The sequence below is a fragment of the Phlebotomus papatasi genome, chromosome 2 (assembly GCF_024763615.1).
Source record: "Phlebotomus papatasi isolate M1 chromosome 2, Ppap_2.1, whole genome shotgun sequence".
Taxonomy (NCBI): Eukaryota; Metazoa; Arthropoda; class Insecta; order Diptera; family Psychodidae; genus Phlebotomus; species Phlebotomus papatasi.
In genome coordinates, this window is record NC_077223.1 from 45,114 (window position 1) to 66,556 (window position 21,443).

The 21,443-nt window shown below is 33.1% G+C and overlaps 1 protein-coding gene across 3 annotated transcripts; it reads right to left on the bottom strand.

The window, feature by feature from the left end:
• Window positions 1–6,720: 6,720 nt before the first annotated feature.
• On the bottom strand, window positions 6,721–21,438 carry LOC129802020 (glycerol-3-phosphate acyltransferase 3-like). Of its 3 annotated transcripts, XM_055847551.1 has the most exons (7): window positions 21,146–21,438; window positions 13,930–14,214; window positions 13,618–13,869; window positions 13,192–13,428; window positions 10,151–10,384; window positions 8,246–8,502; window positions 6,721–8,088 (listed from the first exon to the last, which is right to left on the bottom strand). In XM_055847551.1, the coding sequence occupies exons 1-7, from the start codon at window positions 21,296–21,298 to the stop codon at window positions 7,791–7,793; spliced, it is 1,716 nt and encodes a 571-aa protein (XP_055703526.1). In that variant the 5' UTR covers window positions 21,299–21,438; the 3' UTR covers window positions 6,721–7,790. The 3 variants fall into 3 exon arrangements, with proteins under 3 accessions (XP_055703526.1, XP_055703529.1, XP_055703527.1); XM_055847554.1 differs by lacking the exon at window positions 13,192–13,428 and having other exon boundaries at window positions 21,146–21,432; XM_055847552.1 differs by lacking the exon at window positions 10,151–10,384 and having other exon boundaries at window positions 21,146–21,432.
• Between the last annotated feature and the right edge of the window lie 5 nt (window positions 21,439–21,443).

Below are 21,443 nucleotides of genomic sequence, written 5' to 3' on the forward strand. Positions count from 1 at the left end.
TTTCAAGATTTGTTACTCTGCGATCTTGGAAAAAACCCATAATGAAATGCATATGTCATTTTATGACTTTGGTCAACAAGCCGATTGTGCTGTAATTTGTAGTCTTTGTAGTCTAGTCAGTGCATTCATATTGTCATATACCTGCTTTTGAAACTGAAATGGATGAAGAAAAAATCCCAGTGGTATGTGCTGCATAATTATGATGACTTCAAGCAGAGTAAGAATGTAGAAAATAACCTCACTTTTCACATGCTTACTCTTCAGTTGTCGTCAAACAAATCCTGGAACTAAAAGAGTTCGAAAGACATTAAACACCAAAAAGTCTGAGGGAATGTTTTGTGAATTCCGCTATAGAAAAAAAAACTAATGTTTTTCAATCTCTTGCCTCTGGATACGATGCATCATGGTACGAGCTAATTAAGATGCTGAATGATTTAGAGGAACTCCTTATAGAAAGTCAAAAACAATTGGATTAAGGTAAAGTAATCCTGAAGTCCACACATTTGTATAAATAATTTTAATGCAAGTATATGTATGCGGTTTGCACAGAATTTCAGAGATTGGATGTATCAGTTGAAGTACAAAGAGAGATCAGGTAGCAAAAGATATTTGAGTAACTTGGAGTAGAAAGCATTGAATGCTTCCGGGAATATCTTTTACGAACTTGGTAGTACTATTAAGGCACGGGGGATGCCTTCAACTTCAAGTCACTCCCAGTTAACTACATCAACTTCTGGATCATTTTTGCCACCAAGTAATGGTTTCCGGAGGATCTTATCGAGGAACTTCCAGACCCTGAAACTATTGCAGGTGAAATTTCCAGGAGCAGTGAGGATCAGGGAGGAGTGGGAAGATGCAGACCGAAAAGAGACAAACTTTGGATGTGCTCACTGAAAATCTGGAGTACGTCATGTAGAAAAAAAAGAGTGAGACAACCGACCAGTCAAAGCCTGAGAGCTAGAAGCTGCTACTGAATCCTAATATTTTAGCTGGTCAATTAAATCCAATGTCAGAACGAATAATTGCCAAAATGGTTTCTCAGGCAATTCAAAGGGGTTCTTCAACTGACTGAAGACTGAAGTGTAAAAACTATAAAAAAAATGTATCACCGTTTAAAATGAAATCGAAAATATTTAATCTTATTTTCGTCTTGGCGACGGTCGTCGCAATTCACACAATACTCTTATTATTGACAAAATTAGGACGTCTTCCATTTCTAAGGCTTTACACATTCTAATCAATACGCAAGTAAAGATTTCATAGCACCGCAAGAAATCACCACTTTGAAATCTTGAGAAAAATAAAGACTATTGAGGTTTGAATCATCTTTAAATTTTACTTGCAGAATATAAAATCTCGAAATATTTTCATCCAAGCGAAAAATAAAGATATTTGACAGCTTTATTTTGAAATCTTGGTTGTAGAATATCAAATCTTTATTTTTCCTTTTATTTATTTATTTCTATCTCTAACTTGATTCGTAGAATATTGATATTCAATATGTCTATATTGAAGCAAATTTCCTATGCTTGTGTAGGAAATACTTTTCAATATGGACATAAAATTTTCTAGTGTGTAGAGGCCATAAGGGCCATAATCCTGAACAATAAATTACACTATGCAATAGTGATTTTGTCCTTGGGTTCTTATGCTACTTTTCTATGCTTGTGTCAAATGATTTACGGAAATACTTATCATTTTGATTTCATTTTGTTTTTGTGTCTGGAATAGGCAAAAGGCAAAACCGTTTTTTGTCGTTTTTTCGTACTTGGGTGCCTATATCTGCGATTCTGCTGAACCGATTTATTTCTGAATATAGGAAAATTTATTCTCCTTTAAATGCCCGATAATCTTCTGGACAAATGGAGATCGTACAACTGACACCAGGGGCCCGGTAATCTCATGTCAAAAATATGGAAAAATTGAAATTTTTGGCAACTTTACTCAAATATATCTCGAAAATTAAAGCTGCACTTAATGCCCAACGCACAATAACTTTTGTTTGTAAACATGTTTACAAAATTTTCTGTGAGATCTATATTTCATTCACTCTCACTGAAATGTCAAAAACATGTTTACAAAACAAAAGTGATTGTGCATTGCGCATAACAATCTGTTATTTTAAGGGTTTGATAGAGAATTTTATTAGCTACATCTTCGTCCATGTGCAACTTTTCTCTCAGATTGTTTTTTAACCTAGACATCGACATTCAAACGAAAACTGAGTACTTAGCAACTAAAGAAATCCCAGTTTAAAACAAAGTATGTTTTCACTTTTTTTACAATTGTAGTAAGTTTAATATTTTTTAATGTTTTATGAAATGTGTTTAGGTATAATATAAGGAATACAAGTTAATAACTCAAGCAATATCTTTAGTAACTATAAATTTCAGTCTTATCTCAATCTTAAAAGACTTTTACAAAGAAGGCATATTATTTGCATATTGCATAGGGGAAACTGGGGCACCACCAAACACGGGGTACCACCAAACACTGCGATTTTTTAATCGGATATTCGACTTCAGAGGATTAAGACCTATAGGAATTTATAAGCACTATAGAGATGCTTGTCCACTGAAGGAATGGTCGAGATAGTCCAAGTAGTTTAGAAATAAAAATTAGTGTTTGGTGGTACCCCGTGTTTGGTGGTGCCCCAGTTTCCCCTATAATTTTAAATAGTTTTTAATCAATTTACGTTTTATAATTAATAAGTATCTATTTTACCTTTACATACCAGTTATACCTGGAAGACTTTGCATTCCATAGATTTAATTGAAAATTGTCTCTTATGATGACTGCAAAATCAGATCCAGGAGTAGTGTTATATTCGATAAAATTCGGTCAATTCAAGGTTTATAAGACAAATGCATGGATTTTTGCCCTGGTTCAGATTCATTGGATTATACAGGCATTCGATGTTTCGGGGACGATTTTTCCCTTTTCTCAGGTATGAAAATCTTATCTCTTGGAATAAAATTACTACCACTTTCACTTTGGAACAATTTGATACACACAGCATGCCGGTCAAATGCAGTAAAATGAATAAATCTGGACTAGGTCAAAAATCCGTGCATTTGTCTGATAAGTAGTTTTATATGTACAACTAAGGAGACATAGTTCACCAGTGATTGTGATGGCTGAATAATAATAATTTTTATATACCTACTTCAGGAAATAACATATTCAAGAGAAACGATTGTGTTATTTTGATTTTTTTTTAGTAAAAGGCAAGATAGAAGACGAAAGGCAATGGATTAATTGTGCCAATCGTTCTCATGAGGAGATTATTAAATGAATGGAATTGCTGAGGAAGCAGGACGGTGATTCATCAACAATTAGATAGCGTAAGCTTTCACTTATTTAATATTCCGTCTATTCAAGGCATTTTATCCACCGCAATCCAGTGTATAATCTGGTTCAATTCCCTAGTGATGCCCCCAAAGAACCGAATTGAGTGGCTACAGTCAGCTTCTGAAGTTCTCTTGGAAGTGTTTGAACTTTGAAAAGCAAAAACTTAAAGAAACAAATGCAAAGGAATAGTACAGTGGCTCTCTCTCCATCGGGCATATGGGGCAAAATGTCACCAAAATTTTCGAGAGATTTGGGCGCCAAAGTCATTAATAACAATATAAATAATGGTGGCACAACGTTCCATAGAGGAACTAGGCCTTCCCACAAGGGGAGTTCGGGACATCCATTATTATTTTTTATACATGGATGGGGGGTTGTCAGTCCCATGTTTCGTGGAATCAAGTGCAGTGAAGCTCACTGGATGCAATTCGAACACCTTTAACGCCAGAAAAATTCCTGGTGACCTAAAGGGGATTCGAACCCGAGACACTTGCATCATAGAGAGAGTGCTCTACCACTTGACCCATTTAGTGCCCAAAGTCATTGTAAATTTCACAAAAAGCGCTCAATTATAAAGAATCACAATAACACAAGAGGAACTACAGCAAATTTGAGCAAATTTCCGTCAAAATCAAACGTGATAATTGTCACGTGGCTGAAGTTAGCCGAAATCCACCCGAAATGTGGTTTGTGTCTTGGATGACCCGAAAGGCTATAAGCCGACAAATGGTTTGTGTCTTGGCTAAACAAAAAGGCGCATCACCCGACATATGGTGGGTGTCTTGGCTAATGAATAGCCCTATCCGTTATTTTTTCATGCAAAAGAAACCCAATCACAAGCAAACTAAATTTACGAGGCTGAAGTTAGCCGAAATCCACCCGAAATGTGGTTTGTGTCTTGGGTGACCCGAAAGGCTATAAGCCGACAAATGGTTTGTGTCTTAGCTAAACAAAAAGGCGCATGACCCGACATATGGTGGGTGTCTTGGCTAATGAATAGGCCTATACGTTATTTTTTCATGCAAAAGAAACCCAATCACTAACAAACTAAATTTAACGATAAGTGATTTTTTTTAAATTATTTCCTTGTTCATTTTCTTTTGATTAACTCTCTTTTTCATTTTATTTGTTTAGCAATCACTTTATCTGTGATCACAGCGACACCCGAAAAATTTCGGGCGTTGATCTCAGCGACTCACCCAAAAAAAAATATTTCAACTGAAAGAATACTCTAATAAAATTGTATACAAAAAATAACATTAGAGTTAATTGTTTTGATTAAAAACATAATTTCCTTATTTAATACAAGTGCGTTTTCCTGTTTATTTTTTGAAATTATTAGTTTATCGCTGATCCCAGCGACACCCGAAAAATTTCGGTTGCTAATCTCAGCAACACACCTGAAAAAATCAATTCCAATGAAAAAAAATATTCTATGCACTTTTCAAAACGGAAATTATCTTGTATTTTTTTGTTAAAAATATCACTTCTCAATCAATTTCTTTGAAGTTTAAGTGCGTTTTCACTTTTATTTCTTGAGAGTTGTTTCCACCCGAAAAAGATTTGAATATTTTTAACGGCCCACCCGAAAAAATTATTCATTTTCAAGAAAAGTAATTCTAATGCATCATTCAACACAGAATTGTATTATAATTAAATTCTGTGTATTAAAAGTACCATTTTTTCTGAATTTTCTTTCATTATAGTGCTTTTTAATTCTTAATTTTTGACAAGCCACTTTGTCGTTGATCACAGGGACTCGCCCGAAAAAATCTCTTACTTAGTGCGCCCACCTGCAAAATTTGAATTTTTTTTAACGGAAATCACGTTCAAATGCAATTTTTTATTGAAAATTATTCTATAATGGTATCTACACACAAAGCAATTTTCGTCAAAAATTGTCTTTTCCCGTCATATAATTTCGTCAGATATCTTTAAGTTTTCTGCAGAAAATATCTACACCTCTGCCGAGAAATCTGTAGATATTCCTACGAATTTTATTTGCGCTTGGGACAGAATTCGTCAGAAATTTTTCCAGATTTTCTGACGAATCCTGGTGCATACTCTGACGAATTTTTGTAGATATTTTGCCGATTTTCTGTAGATGTTTTTCTACATTCCAGACTTTCCAGACAACTGTATTTGAAAAGATGGAATATTTTTTCACTGAAGTTTAGAAAATTCAATAAAGCTATTCTTGGTGATATCACAGTATTTACATAAAATAAAGAATTCTGCGATGCCGTGTTATAAGTAGAGAATAGTGAAGTGAAAACTTTAAGCAAAGTGTCGACCTAAATTTCGTGTTTTTGTGTCATTCGATTGGCGATTTTTAAGAAATTAGTATTTTTGCTTGAATCTTTTTAGTTATCTAAAATGTTTAATCGGAAATGCTTGTTAAACAGAGCATACCATTTTCTTGTAATTTCTACAGTTTCTTGATAAATCAACAATATTTGAGATTTGCCGAGAATCTGCAGATTCTCGGCAGAATCAACAGCTCTGTTTAACAAGCATTTCCGATTAAACATTTTCGCTGAGATTAACGGAAAAATGATTTTTCGTGAATTAAAAACGCAAACGCACTCACATTGTAAAAAAAAATGAATGGAAAAGTGAATGTTTTAATCACTCGAATTTATTTAAATGCAATTCCGTGTGGAAAAATGCATTGAAATATTTTTTTCAGTGGAAAAGAATTTTTTCGGGTGTGTCGCTGAGATCAGCGCCCGAAATTTTTCGGGTGTCGCTGGGATCAGCGATAAACTAATAATTTCAAAAAATAAACAGGAAAACGCACTTGTATTAAATAAGGAAATTATGTTTTTAATCAAAACAATTAACTCTAATGTTATTTTTTGTATACAATTTTATTAGAGTATTCTTTCAGTTGAAATATTTTTTTTTGGGTGAGTCGCTGAGATCAACGCCCGAAATTTTTCGGGTGTCGCTGTGATCACAGATAAAGTGATTGCTAAACAAATAAAATGAAAAAGAGAGTTAATCAAAAGAAAATGAACAAGGAAATAATTTTAAAAAAATCACTTATCGTTAAATTTAGTTTGTTAGTGATTGGGTTTCTTTTGCATGAAAAAATAACGTATAGGCCTATTCATTAGCCAAGACACCCACCATATGTCGGGTCATGCGCCTTTTTGTTTAGCTAAGACACAAACCATTTGTCGGCTTATAGCCTTTCGGGTCACCCAAGACACAAACCACATTTCGGGTGGATTTCGGCTAACTTCAGCCTCGTATAATTGTCAATAAAATTCTTCTCCCAATTGAAAAAGAGCCTATTGAGCGAGAGTCTACTGTAATGTTTTTTTTTTCTTCAGTAGAAAATATAGGACAAAATAAAAAATGAAGTATATTAAACTTTTTTTTAATTTAGCATAGATTTTACATTGAGGATTTTTGTGGATACATTGTCCCCTCTTATCTAAATATAATATCCTGCATTTTTGTTTTCTTTTCTACAATTTATTTTATTTCATATTTCACAAAAAATACATTCTTTTTAGAATGAGCCAATTTCTGTTATTCTCACCCAATTACCCTACCTACAGTCTTATTTTTCATATTATTTAACTTACTTTCTTTACCTGTGCTTTTTGTTCATTTTTTTAATCTTGTTTTTTACGCAACCCTCAAATCAGCATAAATGTTAGAGAGAAAAAAACATTAAACCAGTAGAAAAAAACAAACTTTTAGTCAATTCTATTTTGACTTATAAACATTTTTACTTTTAATTTAGAAAATTATAATGTAGTAATTTCTATTTCGGATATGAGTATCAAAAATCTACTCTTAAGATATTTTTTTCAAGAAATTTTCTATAAAAATTTAAATTTATCTATGTAATTGGAATGCAAAATCAACACAATTTTTTCGTACTCCTCTTTTTTAACTTGATTATTAAGTGAATTTGTGTTTCTGATGAGCAGCTGAGACTGCCATGACTAGCTTTATTATTTTGTTATTCTCTGTACATGTACACTATTCCCTTGTGTAATTAGGGAAACTCTTTTTGAAACGAAGAATTGAATTACATGATTTTTGTATTTAAATAAATGTATAAAGAACAAGATTATGTGCTGTATAATTAATGACTTTTTTTTATTTTTCAAATGAAATTTTATGCTTGAGTTTTCGGACTCTCTGTTTTTTGAAAAAAAAATACATGTAAAATTAAATAAAGCGCAGATTGGGAAATTCCCTATTTTTTAATGAAAATGTTTTCGGAAAAAAATAGATACTTTTTAGACTTGATAAAAAGTTTGCAATTCAAAAAAGGTAAAGAGAAAAATAGGCTAATTATCACATTATAATTTGTTGCGAGTACCTCTCTAGAAATTCAATACATTTTAGAGGGTATCACAACGCGTAATTGTATGCAGGAAAAGATTTTGTTAGGCTGATGTTGGTATTTATGACATCTATTCACCTTTGAGTCTCTTAGTAAATTCTTCTTGCTGCTTTTCTCTCCATTCCTTTTTTGGCTTCATCCTCTTTAGCTGGCCATCCCACATAAGATCCACTAGGCCACCCTGTTTTGCAATTACACTCTTCACTCGGTTCGCAAAGTCAATTGCTGACTCGCCTTCTTGCCTGAACATTGGTGGTAAATACCACACATCACAAACAATCGCCCATGATGTCATCATCATGTACAGATACTGCATCATAGAATAACGTGAACTGTTCCAAAAGGCATCGCCAAAACGAGCATCATATCTATTGAAAAGATATGAATCAAATCATTTTATTATCAATAATAATAATAATTTATTTTTATAACTATATAATTATTAGTAGGAAATTTCTCATGCTAAACAAGAAACCCAGATATGTTTACGGTAGCTTTAAAAAAAATCTAAGCTGAAATACTAACTTGATTGCGACGGGATAGATGACCCCTCCTACTTCAAAGCTGCCTTTTTTGAATTGCATAACAGAGGTATTGTTGATGCAAGTTCCTTCCGGGAAGATGAGAATCGGTGGGTTTCTAGGATTCGAAACATGATGTCGTAGACGCTGAGCTACTGCCAACCGATCCTTTGCTTCAGCCCGCTCGAACCAAATATGGGGTGATGCTCTGGCCAGGGCACGTTGCAAAACACCCAAAAATCCTCCATGTCTTTGCCCTATCTGCCCCACAAAATATATATTAGTAAACTTATTAAAAAAAAATTGTTCACAATCACCAATTGCAGCCAGTGACTATTTAAAAGCAATTAAACACAAAACAAACAAAAATGTAGGCACTAAATACAATGAATGGAAATTAAGGGAAAAAATACTGTTAAGAAAAATTGTATATCGTGTGTACGAAAATATAATGAAAAATGGATATGAGTGACCCATGAAAATGATTTGAAAAAAGAAAACTACAAAAATTTAAGGTTTATTAAATAAAGAAATACCAACAGTTCTCTGTTATGTTAATAATTAATCTGAAATTAAAAAAGTAATGATTTAAGAAGAATAAACTTTGCTGTTGATAAAGAAAAAAATTCTAAAGTAAATATTGTTATTAGAAAATAAAAGTTTTACTTTAGACATGCAACGTAATAATTTAAAAAAAAAACTGATTTTTATCTAGTATTGGGATTAAAAGCTCAATGCAATTACTTCCCACTAAAGGGTTACGTGGGTCAGGCAGACTAAAAGAAACAGCATATTTTCTCTACATCTCATTTCAGGATAATAAAGAAATATTTAATTCGAACTCTTAAGCGTATAAAGGTACATCATTTTATTTATATTTTCTGAAATTTTCATTTAAAAAATTTAAAAATTCAGCCGTTGAACTCTGATTTTTAGAGATGGTTTTTGAAAAAAAAAACATGCTTTCCGGTGGATAATTATTTCAGAGTCTGTTAATCTGACGTCAAAAAACTAAATAATTCCCGTTAGCTGATGAGTTAAACGCGTACTTGAACTTTAGATTTTTTTCACTTCGATCATAACTAATTCTACAAGACAAAACGTGGTGTAAAATACGCCGAGAATTGTATTTTTTGTTATAAAAATCTGCCACATCCGAAATTTCATTAAAAAAATGTACTGTTCAAATACCGATTTAACTTAAAAGCTAACAGGAAATATTTGGTTTTTCGATGTCAAATGATTATACTCTGAGAAACTCTGTCTACGGAAAAGTATGTATTTTCCAAAAAGGTCTCCGAAAATTAGGCCCCAACGGCTGAATTTTCAAGATTTTTAAATGAAAATTTCGCAAAATATAGTTTAAATGTTGTAATTTTGTATGCTTAATAACTAAAAAATATACAAATTTATTTTGTTTGAGAAAGATAGAGAAAATATGGTGTTTTTCTGTCTTTTTGACCCGCGTAACCTTTTGCGAAAAGAAAATTTCAAAATAAGACTGTTGATTGAAGACTTTTGTCAAAATAAAAGGTGCGTGAGAAATGTTTTTTTTTTAAATATTACTGTAGTAGAATGTTAAGTCGTTAACAGATATAATCATTTTGTCGAAAAACTAGATTAAATCAATAAAAACCAATTATGAAATATTTACAAATTGACTATTGAAAAAAAATTGGCCTCCACCTTTTCTTCACCAACTTCTCATTATCATTATTCATTATTCAGATTACATTGCCAAAATACTATATAAAAACTAAATAATAAAAAAAAACTAAAAAAGAAATTTGACATGCCAAAATAAAGATATATCATATACTTCTACTCTAAAAACTAATTTCTACGACAAATCTCTAGCAGTGTTTACTGTAAAAACAAACCACCCTACAATACCGGTGATTAAACTCACCAGTGAGTAGCAATTGTCGTGCATGAGAACGAGGGCATCGATTGGTGATGTGTGATTTGCTACACAAATCCCATTGACTGGTCGATTCTCTTCATTGTGGTAAGTGATGACTGTGGATACTGAACTGGCCAAAATTGAAAAACAGTGCCTCAAAATTGGTGGCACAGTCCATCTCTTGAACTCATTATCTGGCAACGATCCCACTAATGCTGTGCAAACAACCAGCCACATTACCTGTGATTTGTCCATTAGTCATTGCCATGATTTTATGTATTATTTATATCACTTATGAAACTCCCTCATTTATTTTTCTTTTTTTACGTCCAGGATAGAGCTTTTTTTAATGATCTTGGCGAATTTGATGTGAAAAACACTTTCGATGGCTAATGAAATACCAGTGGGCATATGGACATTTATAATGACTAAAATGAAAATGTAAGGATGGAGCAATTTCACTCAGCACATTTCTTTATATATGTTTGATTTATTAATTTACTTATTAATAAAATCTAATCTCCAGATTAAGAACCTTGTTTTACTTTCGCTCAATCACATCGTAATTTTGTTTAATTATTTTTGTTTCTTTTGACTGTTTTATCTTAAAATAATAATATTAATATTTCTTAACCAATCTCCAATTTGAGTCTTCTGTCGACATCACAACCGATTTCATTACGAGTTTGCGTCGCTGTCGTTAAGTCATTTACAATAGTTAATAGTTAAAATCTAAAGATTTAAAATTATCAACCATAATTAAAAGATGTTATAAGAAAAAAGGGTGATGTGAGGTGAACGCGAAAGGCTGGCTGGGGAGGGGGATATATGAAACATTTAGATTTAACTAACTGATCAAATATCAAAAATTTGAGATCAATTAGACAGACTAATATAAACTACAAGAAAAGGAACAGAGACACAAAGGAGAGTGTGCTGCCAGATGGAAAAAAGATAGAAAAAAAAAGACTTTTTAAAACTTTTTGCAAATTGGTTGTCTGTAATCCGTAGATTTTATTTATGGATTAAAAAATCATTCAATTTCACATAAAAAATAATTTGTTCCAACAATTTAATGGGACGATGTAGGGTATGATGGGATAATTCGTAATCATGTCTATTTTGGAACTTTAGGAGTTTCTCACTGTTTCAGATGATCAAAGAGAAAAAGAAAACTACGAAGAAGTACAAGACCTTATATTCGAGAGTAATTCTTCGTTGTTTTTCTTTCAGGCATTTAAAACTGTGAGGAAATTTGAGAGTTCCAAATTAGACATGATTCCAAATTTTACTCCATCTTACCCTAAATGGGTTCAATGTCCATATCTTTATTATTTTTTTATATTTTCAACATTTAATTTGTACAATGGGAAAATTGTTATCGTGTCTGAACTCGTTGGAAAAACCTTGGATGTTTTTACAAGTTTGAACTGGTTCCAATCGGTTATGAATCGGTTATGAACCGATTAGCAATTTTTCTTCGAAAATCAATTCTATTACCTTTAAGTTATTTTGAAGTAACTTAAGCGATTTATAAAACAGTTTCAATCGGTTACGAACCGGTAAACGCTGAACAATTTGAAAGTACTTTGAAACATCTAATTTATCAGTTTGAGCATTCAGGAAAGCAAGGAGTATACTTTGCCTCCACTTTTTAATCAAATATACTTTATTCTATTAATTATATAATATTTATGTTTAAAAAAAGGGGAAAAGAAAAAATGCAATATTTGAAAGCTTACGCGTTATGAAGTTGACCACATTCTCCTACTCATATTTTATAATCGGTTTCCAAATTTAAAGGTAAACTAACTATGTTTGAATTTGAAAATTCAATAAGATTAGATTAGCCACTATCAAAGCACTAAACCTTCATTTCAATGAGGACTTCGCTAAGTTTCCAAATTTTTTTAGCTTAGCCACAACCTGGGGTGACATAACTTATTTTCGATAGTATCGACTGTCGATTTTGAAAACTTTAAGCGATATCTGCACTTCCTGTAAGTGATATAGATATTTATTAGCTGTCACATTCTTTTAAAAATGTCACTATGAATGGCTTAACAATGCGTAAAAAGTCGACATTTGCTTAATCTAATAGATATAGCTTTATCGATACAGTCGATTCGATAGTGTCGAAAAGTTATCATTCCACTCCTGACATTTTCAGACTATGACTTATTTATGCACTAAGTCTCAGCCATAACTCTCTAGTCTGAAGCCTGTATAATATTCTAGGTAATTATATTCCCTTTATTGTGAGATAAAATTTTAAGCTTTAAATCTTTAAAATTTTTTCATGACAAATTTCTTCCAAATTTCTTTCTTTTGGCGGGGATTTGAAGGATTTTTAAATTTTAAATGGGTAAAATAATCAGGACATTAGAATATGTTTTCTCTACGGACTTCGGGAAATAATATTTATCTCAGTGCAGAATATTCTGCACTGACTGATAGAAAAAATCACATCTAATATAACTTGATATTTTCAGCACTTTTTACCAGTGTTTTATTTACAAAATTTAAAAGTTTCGTGAACTATGAACGGCAATGAATGAAGTGCATGTTTTTTATAATGCAAAAAAAAAAAACATTCACAATAGATAAGGGAAGAGCACCACGAATCGGTATGTTAAGAGAAATATTTCATATTTTGTTACAAATATAAGCCTCATAGCACTGTAACTTGTTTAATTATTTCTATCCAGTGGAATTTTTATTATTTTCAAACAATTGTACCGCGGATTGACATGAATTTAATCAGGTGTATCACGGATATGTGGTTTTTAAATGTGAACCAACGAGTTGCATCCTTGTAATAGTTAAATGGTAAAAAGTCGATTAATTTTCAAAAAGTCATTTTATTTCGGAACAATAATACGAGAATATCCTGAGGGTCCTAGAAACACTAGCGTTCGTCGATGCCCTTCTCTTATTCCTTTAAAAATCATTCAGAATGGTATTTTTCCCCCTTTAAAGACTCTTCACAACGTTCTCATTTTAAGGAACATATATACAATAAAAGGATTGTTTGGAAATAGCCTCACCAAAGAATATGTGCAATCAGTCGATAAGATTGATATGTCAATTGGTGATGTATGATTTGCCACGCAGAAACCGCAATTTCTTGGCCGGTACTCGGGATTGTGGAATGTTATGACCGCAGAAATTGAATTGGATATCAATCTGAATGTTATCTTAAAGGCCTCATCATTAAGATGACGCCTCAAACGTCTCATTGGAATACATCCAATAATGGCAAAAGATATAACAGCCCACGCAACCTGTTAAAATCACATCAAATTCCATTCTATCCCAAAAAACTTTCTTAAATTATGACGAAGAAAGCAATTTAAAAAAATGCTTTCTTTTATTCTTCTTCTTATTTTTGTTAAGGAGCACAATTGACTCACTGTGAGGTTTCAAGTGTCTTCAAATATGTCGGTAATGTCCCAAAGGACGCAATAACTCACCCCAAAAAAGCATATAAGGACTCTGAGTGGCATCAGAACTGCATATCTCACGAAGAATCCACACATCCAAATCACTGTTAAACGCCACGATATAAATTCATAGTGACGATTAGTCCGTGTTAGAAGATTCCAATTTTTGAGTTCTTCAGCTTCAAATCTAGATGTCACATCATCCTCAATTATGGCTTCCATTCCCGCCTTCACATAATCCAGACAATTTTCCAGATTGAACTCAAAGTTTTTCTCCTCGTTCTGTTAAAAAAAAATCTCCAAGTGATTTAAAGTGTCATAATAAGTTTACTATTAACCTACCTCAGGATTAAATTCATCACTTATCTCTCCATCGCTACTAGAAATTTTTCTTTGTAGTTCCTTCTTTGTCGATTGATATTCAGCGTCCGGAGCCAGAATCAGAGGATCTCTCGAAATCAAATGGTTACCATTTGATTGAGTCTTTCCCAAGAATCCATTCCCATTGGCCATTACTTTCTCAGCGATGGGTATTTGAGGTGTAGCAGAACTGTCATCGTCTGTTTCTGTGGCCCCAACTTCGGCATACCGAGATTTCTTAGCTGTCTCAATATTAACTCGCCCATACTACATAATTATGGAAAAAAAGTTTTTGAAACATATTCTTGTGAAAAATAGACAACAATTTTATTATATTGAAATTTTAATAAGGCATTCTATTTATATCTTACAGTAGTAAAAAACTCATGTTGCAATTATATTTTGCCAGAAGTGTTGAAACTCCATTACTTAAGCGAACTTGGGATATGCATTTTGAGGTCAGTTTCATTACTTTTTATTTATAGAATTAATACAACTAAAAGTAGCCTATGAGTATTGGCGCTCAAAGTGTACGCAATTGTGGTTGAGGGTTGAATTTTAACTCACAATCAAATATCCAGGTTTTCCAAATTTTAAGTGCTCTCTCAGGTTATTTGATAAGAATCTTACCTACTATTAGCTAATTCATCATTATACAAGTTTGCTTATTCTAAAAAGCTTGTATACAAAAGATCACAAAAAAAACTATATTAAAATCGGCTAATAAACACCGGACATTAGAGAAAGTTCAAATAATGACGGCTTACACCTCATAATAATAATAATAATAATAATAATGGTGGCGCAACGTTCCGTGTAGGAACTTAGGTCTTCGCGCAAAAGGCAATTTAAGACATTCATTACTATTATCTGGGATTCTTTACAATCTCAGCTTTTATGGTCACAGGTGAAATCCGACCACGTAAGATCGGGCCAAAATTTGGGATTTACACGGATAGATCACGAATATTATGTATGCTAAACATTGATTTTTCTAGACATCCTGTCCCGTCCCGTCCTTCGTATAAGCACTTGTGGGGAGATAACGGAGAGGGATATAGACAAGCAGTTTTCGGCAAAGGTTAAATGTCGATTGACCGCTATAAGTAGATGTCAGATTTACTTCCGCCATTTTACAACACCCACAAATTTTGTTTTCTCAATAAACTAGTCCCCATCGCATCGATCGATCTCAAATCGATCGATCTCAAATCCCCGACGGCCCTGACCCGAGTCATAAGGGGTAAAAATATAATTTTCAAATGACCATATCTCCGAACAGAAAACTGTTCTCGGTGGTCGAAATGGATAAAATTGGCTCGACGCGATTCTTTATTCCCAAAATTCAATTCACGCATTCCGAGTTGCAAGCACCCCGAGTTGCAAGCACCCCGAGTTGCACGCATTTCGAGGTCACCTGTAAAGAATCTCAGCTACCATAAGCTTATCTGGGCTTATCACTGGTCATTTCCTATTTTAAATAGTCTGAATGGGAAAGACCAACAAAAGCAAAAAAGTTCATTGAAATCTGTTAATAAACATTGGAGATAGAGTCCGGTCCATTTGGATATAGTAATGGTCAGAGTAAAGTGGGTTGGGGTAGAGACGGATGGGACCCATTATTAGAAAGATCTTGCTCTCAGATACAATAAATGCTAAAATTTCATCGAAATCCCTTCATAAACATAAAAAATACAGTCCGGTCAAGACATTTTTGATTATAGCTCGGGTCAGAGAACATTGACGGAGGTGTGCGACCCAGCCTTGGAAAGGTGTCGACCTCAGCTACAACATACTAAAATTTAAAGAAAAAGCATCGTCTAGTTTTCGAAATATCCGAGATCGATTAATCGGACCTTAGATTAAATCGGATGAAGCTAGCGTGTCACAAGGGTTGTAGTACTCCACGAGGACTTTCCAAAACACCAAATTTTTTCAAATTACGATAATTAAAAGCAGAGATATGACTATTTGAAAATTGAATTTTTGACCCCCTCTAGCTAAGGTCAGGGAGGTTAGAAGGGATTAAGTTTGGTATCGGTCGAAAGCTCTTAGGCCCAGCTATACCATACTAAAATTTGAGATAGGGACAGAGTTATTGAGAAAACAAAATTTGTGGGAGTTCCAAAATGGCGCAAGGGAAAATGGTGGAGGATCTTATATAACCTATACTTCTAGCCATCAACAAACAATTAACCTTTGTCGAAAACCCCTTGTCGATATCTCTCTCCGTTCTCTCTTCGGAAGTGGTTATACGACGGACGGACGGGACGGGATGTCCACGAAAATTGATTTTTAGCATACATGATATTCGTTACTTATGAATATCAAATCGTGTGGATGTAAAATTTGGGCCCGATCTGACGAATATACTTTGAATATCACTTTGAATATTTTAATTTTTCTCTTTTTTACCTAAACAAAAAGTCTGTTCTATGAACTATAGTAGATACTATTAGCTGTTTTGTATAAACTTCGATTAATAAATTCGAATTTTTGCTTTAGAATATAAATGTAAATGATATATTCAATATCAGGACATTTTCCACTACGTAACCGAGACCAGAACCAATTTCTGATCTTCCTTTGACTCAGGATAAGATCCATCACCACTCGAGCATTATACTAAAATTTTATTCAAATCGTATGGGTTTTTCTAAAATCGATTTTTCATTTATGTCACCCTTACAGATAGTCGTACGAAGTTCGTAAATCAAAATATATAGTGATTGATTGGAATTTTAACTAAAAGTAGGGAAATGTAAGTCTTTCTCATTCGAATTAGAAACCACAAAGTTAGAAGCTTCTCCTGATAAGAATATTGTTCCTACAATAACACTTTTCACGTGTAACATTGATTATATATTATTGATAAAGAGTTCAAGGCCTCTTAATCTCGAAACACAGATATACGATTTTGATATAAAAATTATCTGCAATATTTTCAAATCCTCATTTTTTTTATTTCTCTTATAATGAAAAATTTATTGTAGTATTGAAGCAAATGACAAAGCATTAGATTGACATTCATTGCAACATTTTCTTTTAATTTTTAGGAAAAAATTAATAGAATCCTGTAAATTGATGTGAAGTGTTTTTCAATAAATCGACTCATACTATCCACAAAAATGTAAATCCCACAATCGATGTTTGAGACTTTCTTATGATTAGATAGTGTTTATATTTCGATTGATTTATGGTTACTGTAGAATCGTAAAAAAGGCAACTCTTTGACGCTTCTGTGATGAAATAAGAAAATAAAAAAAAATCAATGTCTAAAGGTTAAGTTGAAACTGATACGATTAAAAAAATCTCCTGTTTCTATATACATTTCTCTCCCGCACAAATTTTCTTGTCATAGCTTAGACTGAGATACTAAAAAAGTGTTGCGCTGTGTCAAGTTGAGGGACAAAGGTTATCAAACGACAGAGGAAATTGTCGAAAAGGTATTAAAAAATGTAATTTTCTATTTTGTTTCTCAACAAGTTCGCTATCATCTTCGCCAAGTCATACGATTTACTCAATCACTACTGTGTCGTGTGCCTTATGTAATTGATAACATTAAAGAACAGAGAATAAGGTTTTAGCTGAGTTTATACATGCAATACATATAATGTGTATGTATTCATCATAAAAAAAAGCCCAGCTAAGCTTATAGTAGTTGAGATTCTTTACAGGTGACCTCGAAATGCGTGCAACTAGGAGTCATTGCAACTCAGAATGCGTGAAAATGGTGAAAATTCAATTGTGAGTTGAATTTTGGGGGTAAAGAATCGCACCGAGCATGTTGTATTCGGGAGGCAGCAACGAATAACATTGGCCCGACACGATTCTTTACCCCCAAAACTTCAATTCCCAATCGTATTTTCAAGTATTTCGAGTTGCAAGCACCCCGAGTTGCACGCATTTCGAGGTCGAGCTACCATTAGCTTATCTGAGCTTTTCATTGGCCATTTTCTATTTTAAATAATTTGAGCAGGGCCACATTTAGAAATATGGGGGCCCAATGACCATTTGTCGTCTTTTTTAGTTCTTACAGTTGAATTGTGAAAATTTTAAATGAGCGAAATCACAGGTGATTACAGATAGAGGCCCCAAGGGAATAAATTATTTTATAAAATTAAAAAAAACATATTTACAAAATATTTAAGAGAACTTTTCGAGGGCAGGAGCCCTGTCAGCATTGCCTCTTTTCTACCCCTTATATCCGTCCTTTGAATCAGATAATTTCAGTGAAATTATATCATTGTCATTTTGAGCGATTATAATTCTGATTCAAATCAGTTACTTAAAATTTAACTTAAAATATAGAAAATTACGCAAAACAAGAAATTTTACTAAATTCTCAAACTCGAGTGCACAATGCATTTCTTCATAGGCTGGACCAATAAAGATCTTTATTAATGTGAATAAATTACGCAAAACTACTTTTGGGATTGGGTACGTTGTTTTAGTTTATTTTTTTCTTACTGTAATACCCAACACACAATAACTTTTGTTTGTAAATGTTTTCAAAATTTCCTATCAGAGAGAGCGAGATGACTAGATCAAAATTTCATTCACTCTCACTGAAATATCAAAAACATGTTTACAAAACAAAAGTTATTGTGAGTCGGGAATAAAACAATTTCTGCAATTCTTAATGCCAACGCACAATAATTTTTATTTAGTAAACATGTTTTTGACATATTAATGAGAGTGAGTGAGATCTAGATCTAGTCATCTTACTCTTTCACAAGAAATTTTGAAAACATGTATGTATGTATGTATTTCAACTCAATGAACATTACAATGAACAATGATGATGATGATGATGATGATGATGTACAATGAACATTACAATCAATGATATATGTTGACAAACAAAAGTCATTGTGCGCTGGGCATTAATAATATTATAAAAACAATAACGATTTTAAGTGGAGGCCCCATCACCAGAAAAGGAAACGCAAAGTACAGTGCCCGCTTTGTAATCCGGATGATTGGGAGACAAAATGACAGATGTCCGCTTCGTAATCCGGATGGATTTTTTGAAAATGTTCAACGTCTCGAAAATATAATACAAGTTTTTTTTGTAGAATTAGAAGAAAACCTTTTAAAGAAGATTAAAAAGACATAATTGGAGAAGTATATTCTATTATACTTCATTTATTAAACAAAAACATTACAGGATAATTCATTTTCATTGCTGAACACGCATGCATACATAACCTCAAAAGTGTTTTAAATGTAACCGTCGTGAACTTGTCCGGATTACGGAGATCCGGATTAGAAAGCGGGCACTGTAGTAGAAAAAATACTTAATAAATAAAATAATGATTTTGAAGGGGGCCTCAGCACAAAAAAAAGATTTTTTTCCAAAATGCAAGACGTTTCAACGTTTCTTTATATATTTTTTACATTAAATGCCCTAATCGCTAACTAGCCAGTTTAATTTGCAGTTTTTTTTTTTTGTAATAAGTTTATTTTAAGACCATTGCGACCATAGTGAACTTTTTAATGTGGGGGCCCGGTGTCGTGGCCTCATGGTACCCACGTAAATCCGGCACTGAGTCTGAGTGCCGAAGGCCAACAAAGTAAAGGTAAAGTCCAGTAAATTTAATTTTAGTAAAGGTTGGAGTATAATGGGGTGAGATAGGGACGAATAAGACTTTCCGTTAGAAAGATCTCGATCTCAGTTACAATATACTAAAAAATTTCATCGAAATCGCTTCATAAACACCGAAAATACAGTCAAGTTAAAACATTTTTGATTATAGCTCAGGAAACATCGAGAGAGTAGTGCGACCCACCGTTGGAAAGGTCTCGAACTCAGCTATAACATAACATACTATAATTTTAAGAAAAAAAGCATTGTCTAGTTTTGGAAACATTCTAGATAAAATTTTCGAAAATAGATTTTTCGATTAATCACATTTTCGATTAAATTGGACGCAGTGGGTTATCAAAATAGTTGTAGTGTATTCCACGAGAGCTTTTCGAAACACCAAAATTTTTCAAATTTGACAATTAGAATGGAAGATACGGCCATTTGAAAAAAAGAATATTTTGACCCATTTATAGTTTAGGTCAGGGGTTCATGGAGATCTAATTCGTTTTAATCGGTCGAAAACTCTTAGCCCCACTTATAACATTCGAAAATTTGAACCCGATCAATGTCATAAGGTCTAAGTTATGGAGAAAACAAAATTTGGCGGTGTTCCAAAATGGCGGAAGGGTGGTGGGGGTGGATCTGACATCACTTACAGCCACCAATAAACACTTAACCTTTGCCGAAAACCGCTTGTCGATATCTCTCTCCACTATGTCCCCAAAAGTGCTTAAACGGCGAACGGACGGAAAGGCCACGAAAATCGATTTTTTGCGTATGTGATATTCGTGATCTATGAGTGTCAAAACGTGTAAATCCAACATTTAGGCCCGATCTGACGGGGTCGGATTTCACATTCGGACCACAAAAGCTGAAATTGTAAAGAATCTCATGTAAAATATAAGTTTAACGTAGGGTCTAAATTCAATAAATATAAAATTCTGTCGCTCTATCTGTAACTATGAGAAACAAGTTAAAAAATTATTTTAAATGTTCCCAGTGGGTCACAGTCTCACATGGATATTGCAAATACCGCGTAACAAAATGTGAAAGTTTTTCACTCAACATAAACAGGTATTAAAAATTGATGCAATTCAACATTAGACTCTCACTTTCGGTTTCGAGATCCCTTTTTCTTGCACTTATTGATGGAGGTTTCAACAAATGTTTAAGTTTAGAAATATAGGTAAAATATAACTAATAGATATTTTCTTTTTTAGTCAACTAAAAAACTTTTCATTTTTACGTGATTTTAAATGTAATACAATCTAAACAGTGTCACATTATGCAACACATGAAAAAGCTTCAAAATTAGTTGAACATGTGCTCGGTTTTTATATTTTCTTAAGCATTCAGATTCAGATTAGAGCCTGGCGATTAAAATAAAAATCCAAATATATTATGGAAGAGTTGTCTAGTTTCCTGAGGAATTCATAGGATTTCTAATTGTGAAAGTTGACCGTCAAATTGCGTCGCGTTTCTGGCATTAGAAATGCCAGTCATAAATTGCTCAATCATTCATTACACTGCACACGTACGTACTTGAAATGCGTAATTTATGCAATTTGCTTTAAATATATCAGGATATGCAGGTGCTAAAGTTCTTACCTCAAATATTTTGAGCAGGAAGTTAACGTAGAGTCGTCGTATTCCAAAGGATTTACCCAGTGATCCCACAAATATTATACAAAGAATAAACATGAGCACTGGAGTAACCATTAGACTACTGCCCACTCCACACATCACTTGAATGAAAGTCATCTTTATTTTATTTGCCTTATTCCCTGCTTTTTACGGTTAGTTTTTATTGCCTTTTCACTTTATCCCGCTCAACATTCAATTTTACTTCACTTTTTTGCCGAATAGCAACACAGTCATGGTTAATATGATGCGATTCTCGTAATAT

What these genes read in the sequence shown, in the direction of transcription:
- LOC129802020 (XM_055847551.1), bottom strand. Translation starts at nt 21,298, where the DNA reads ATGACTTTCATTCAAGTGATGTGTGGAGTGGGCAGTAGTCTAATGGTT. An exon ending in TCCTTATATGCTTTTTTGGG is followed by an intron (nt 13,429 to 13,617) that starts GTGAGTTATTGC and finishes TGATTTTAACAG; the next exon opens with GTTGCGTGGGCTGTTATATC. An exon ending in ACGACAATTGCTACTCACTG is followed by an intron (nt 8,503 to 10,150) that starts GTGAGTTTAATC and finishes TTTGTGGGGCAG; the next exon opens with ATAGGGCAAAGACATGGAGG.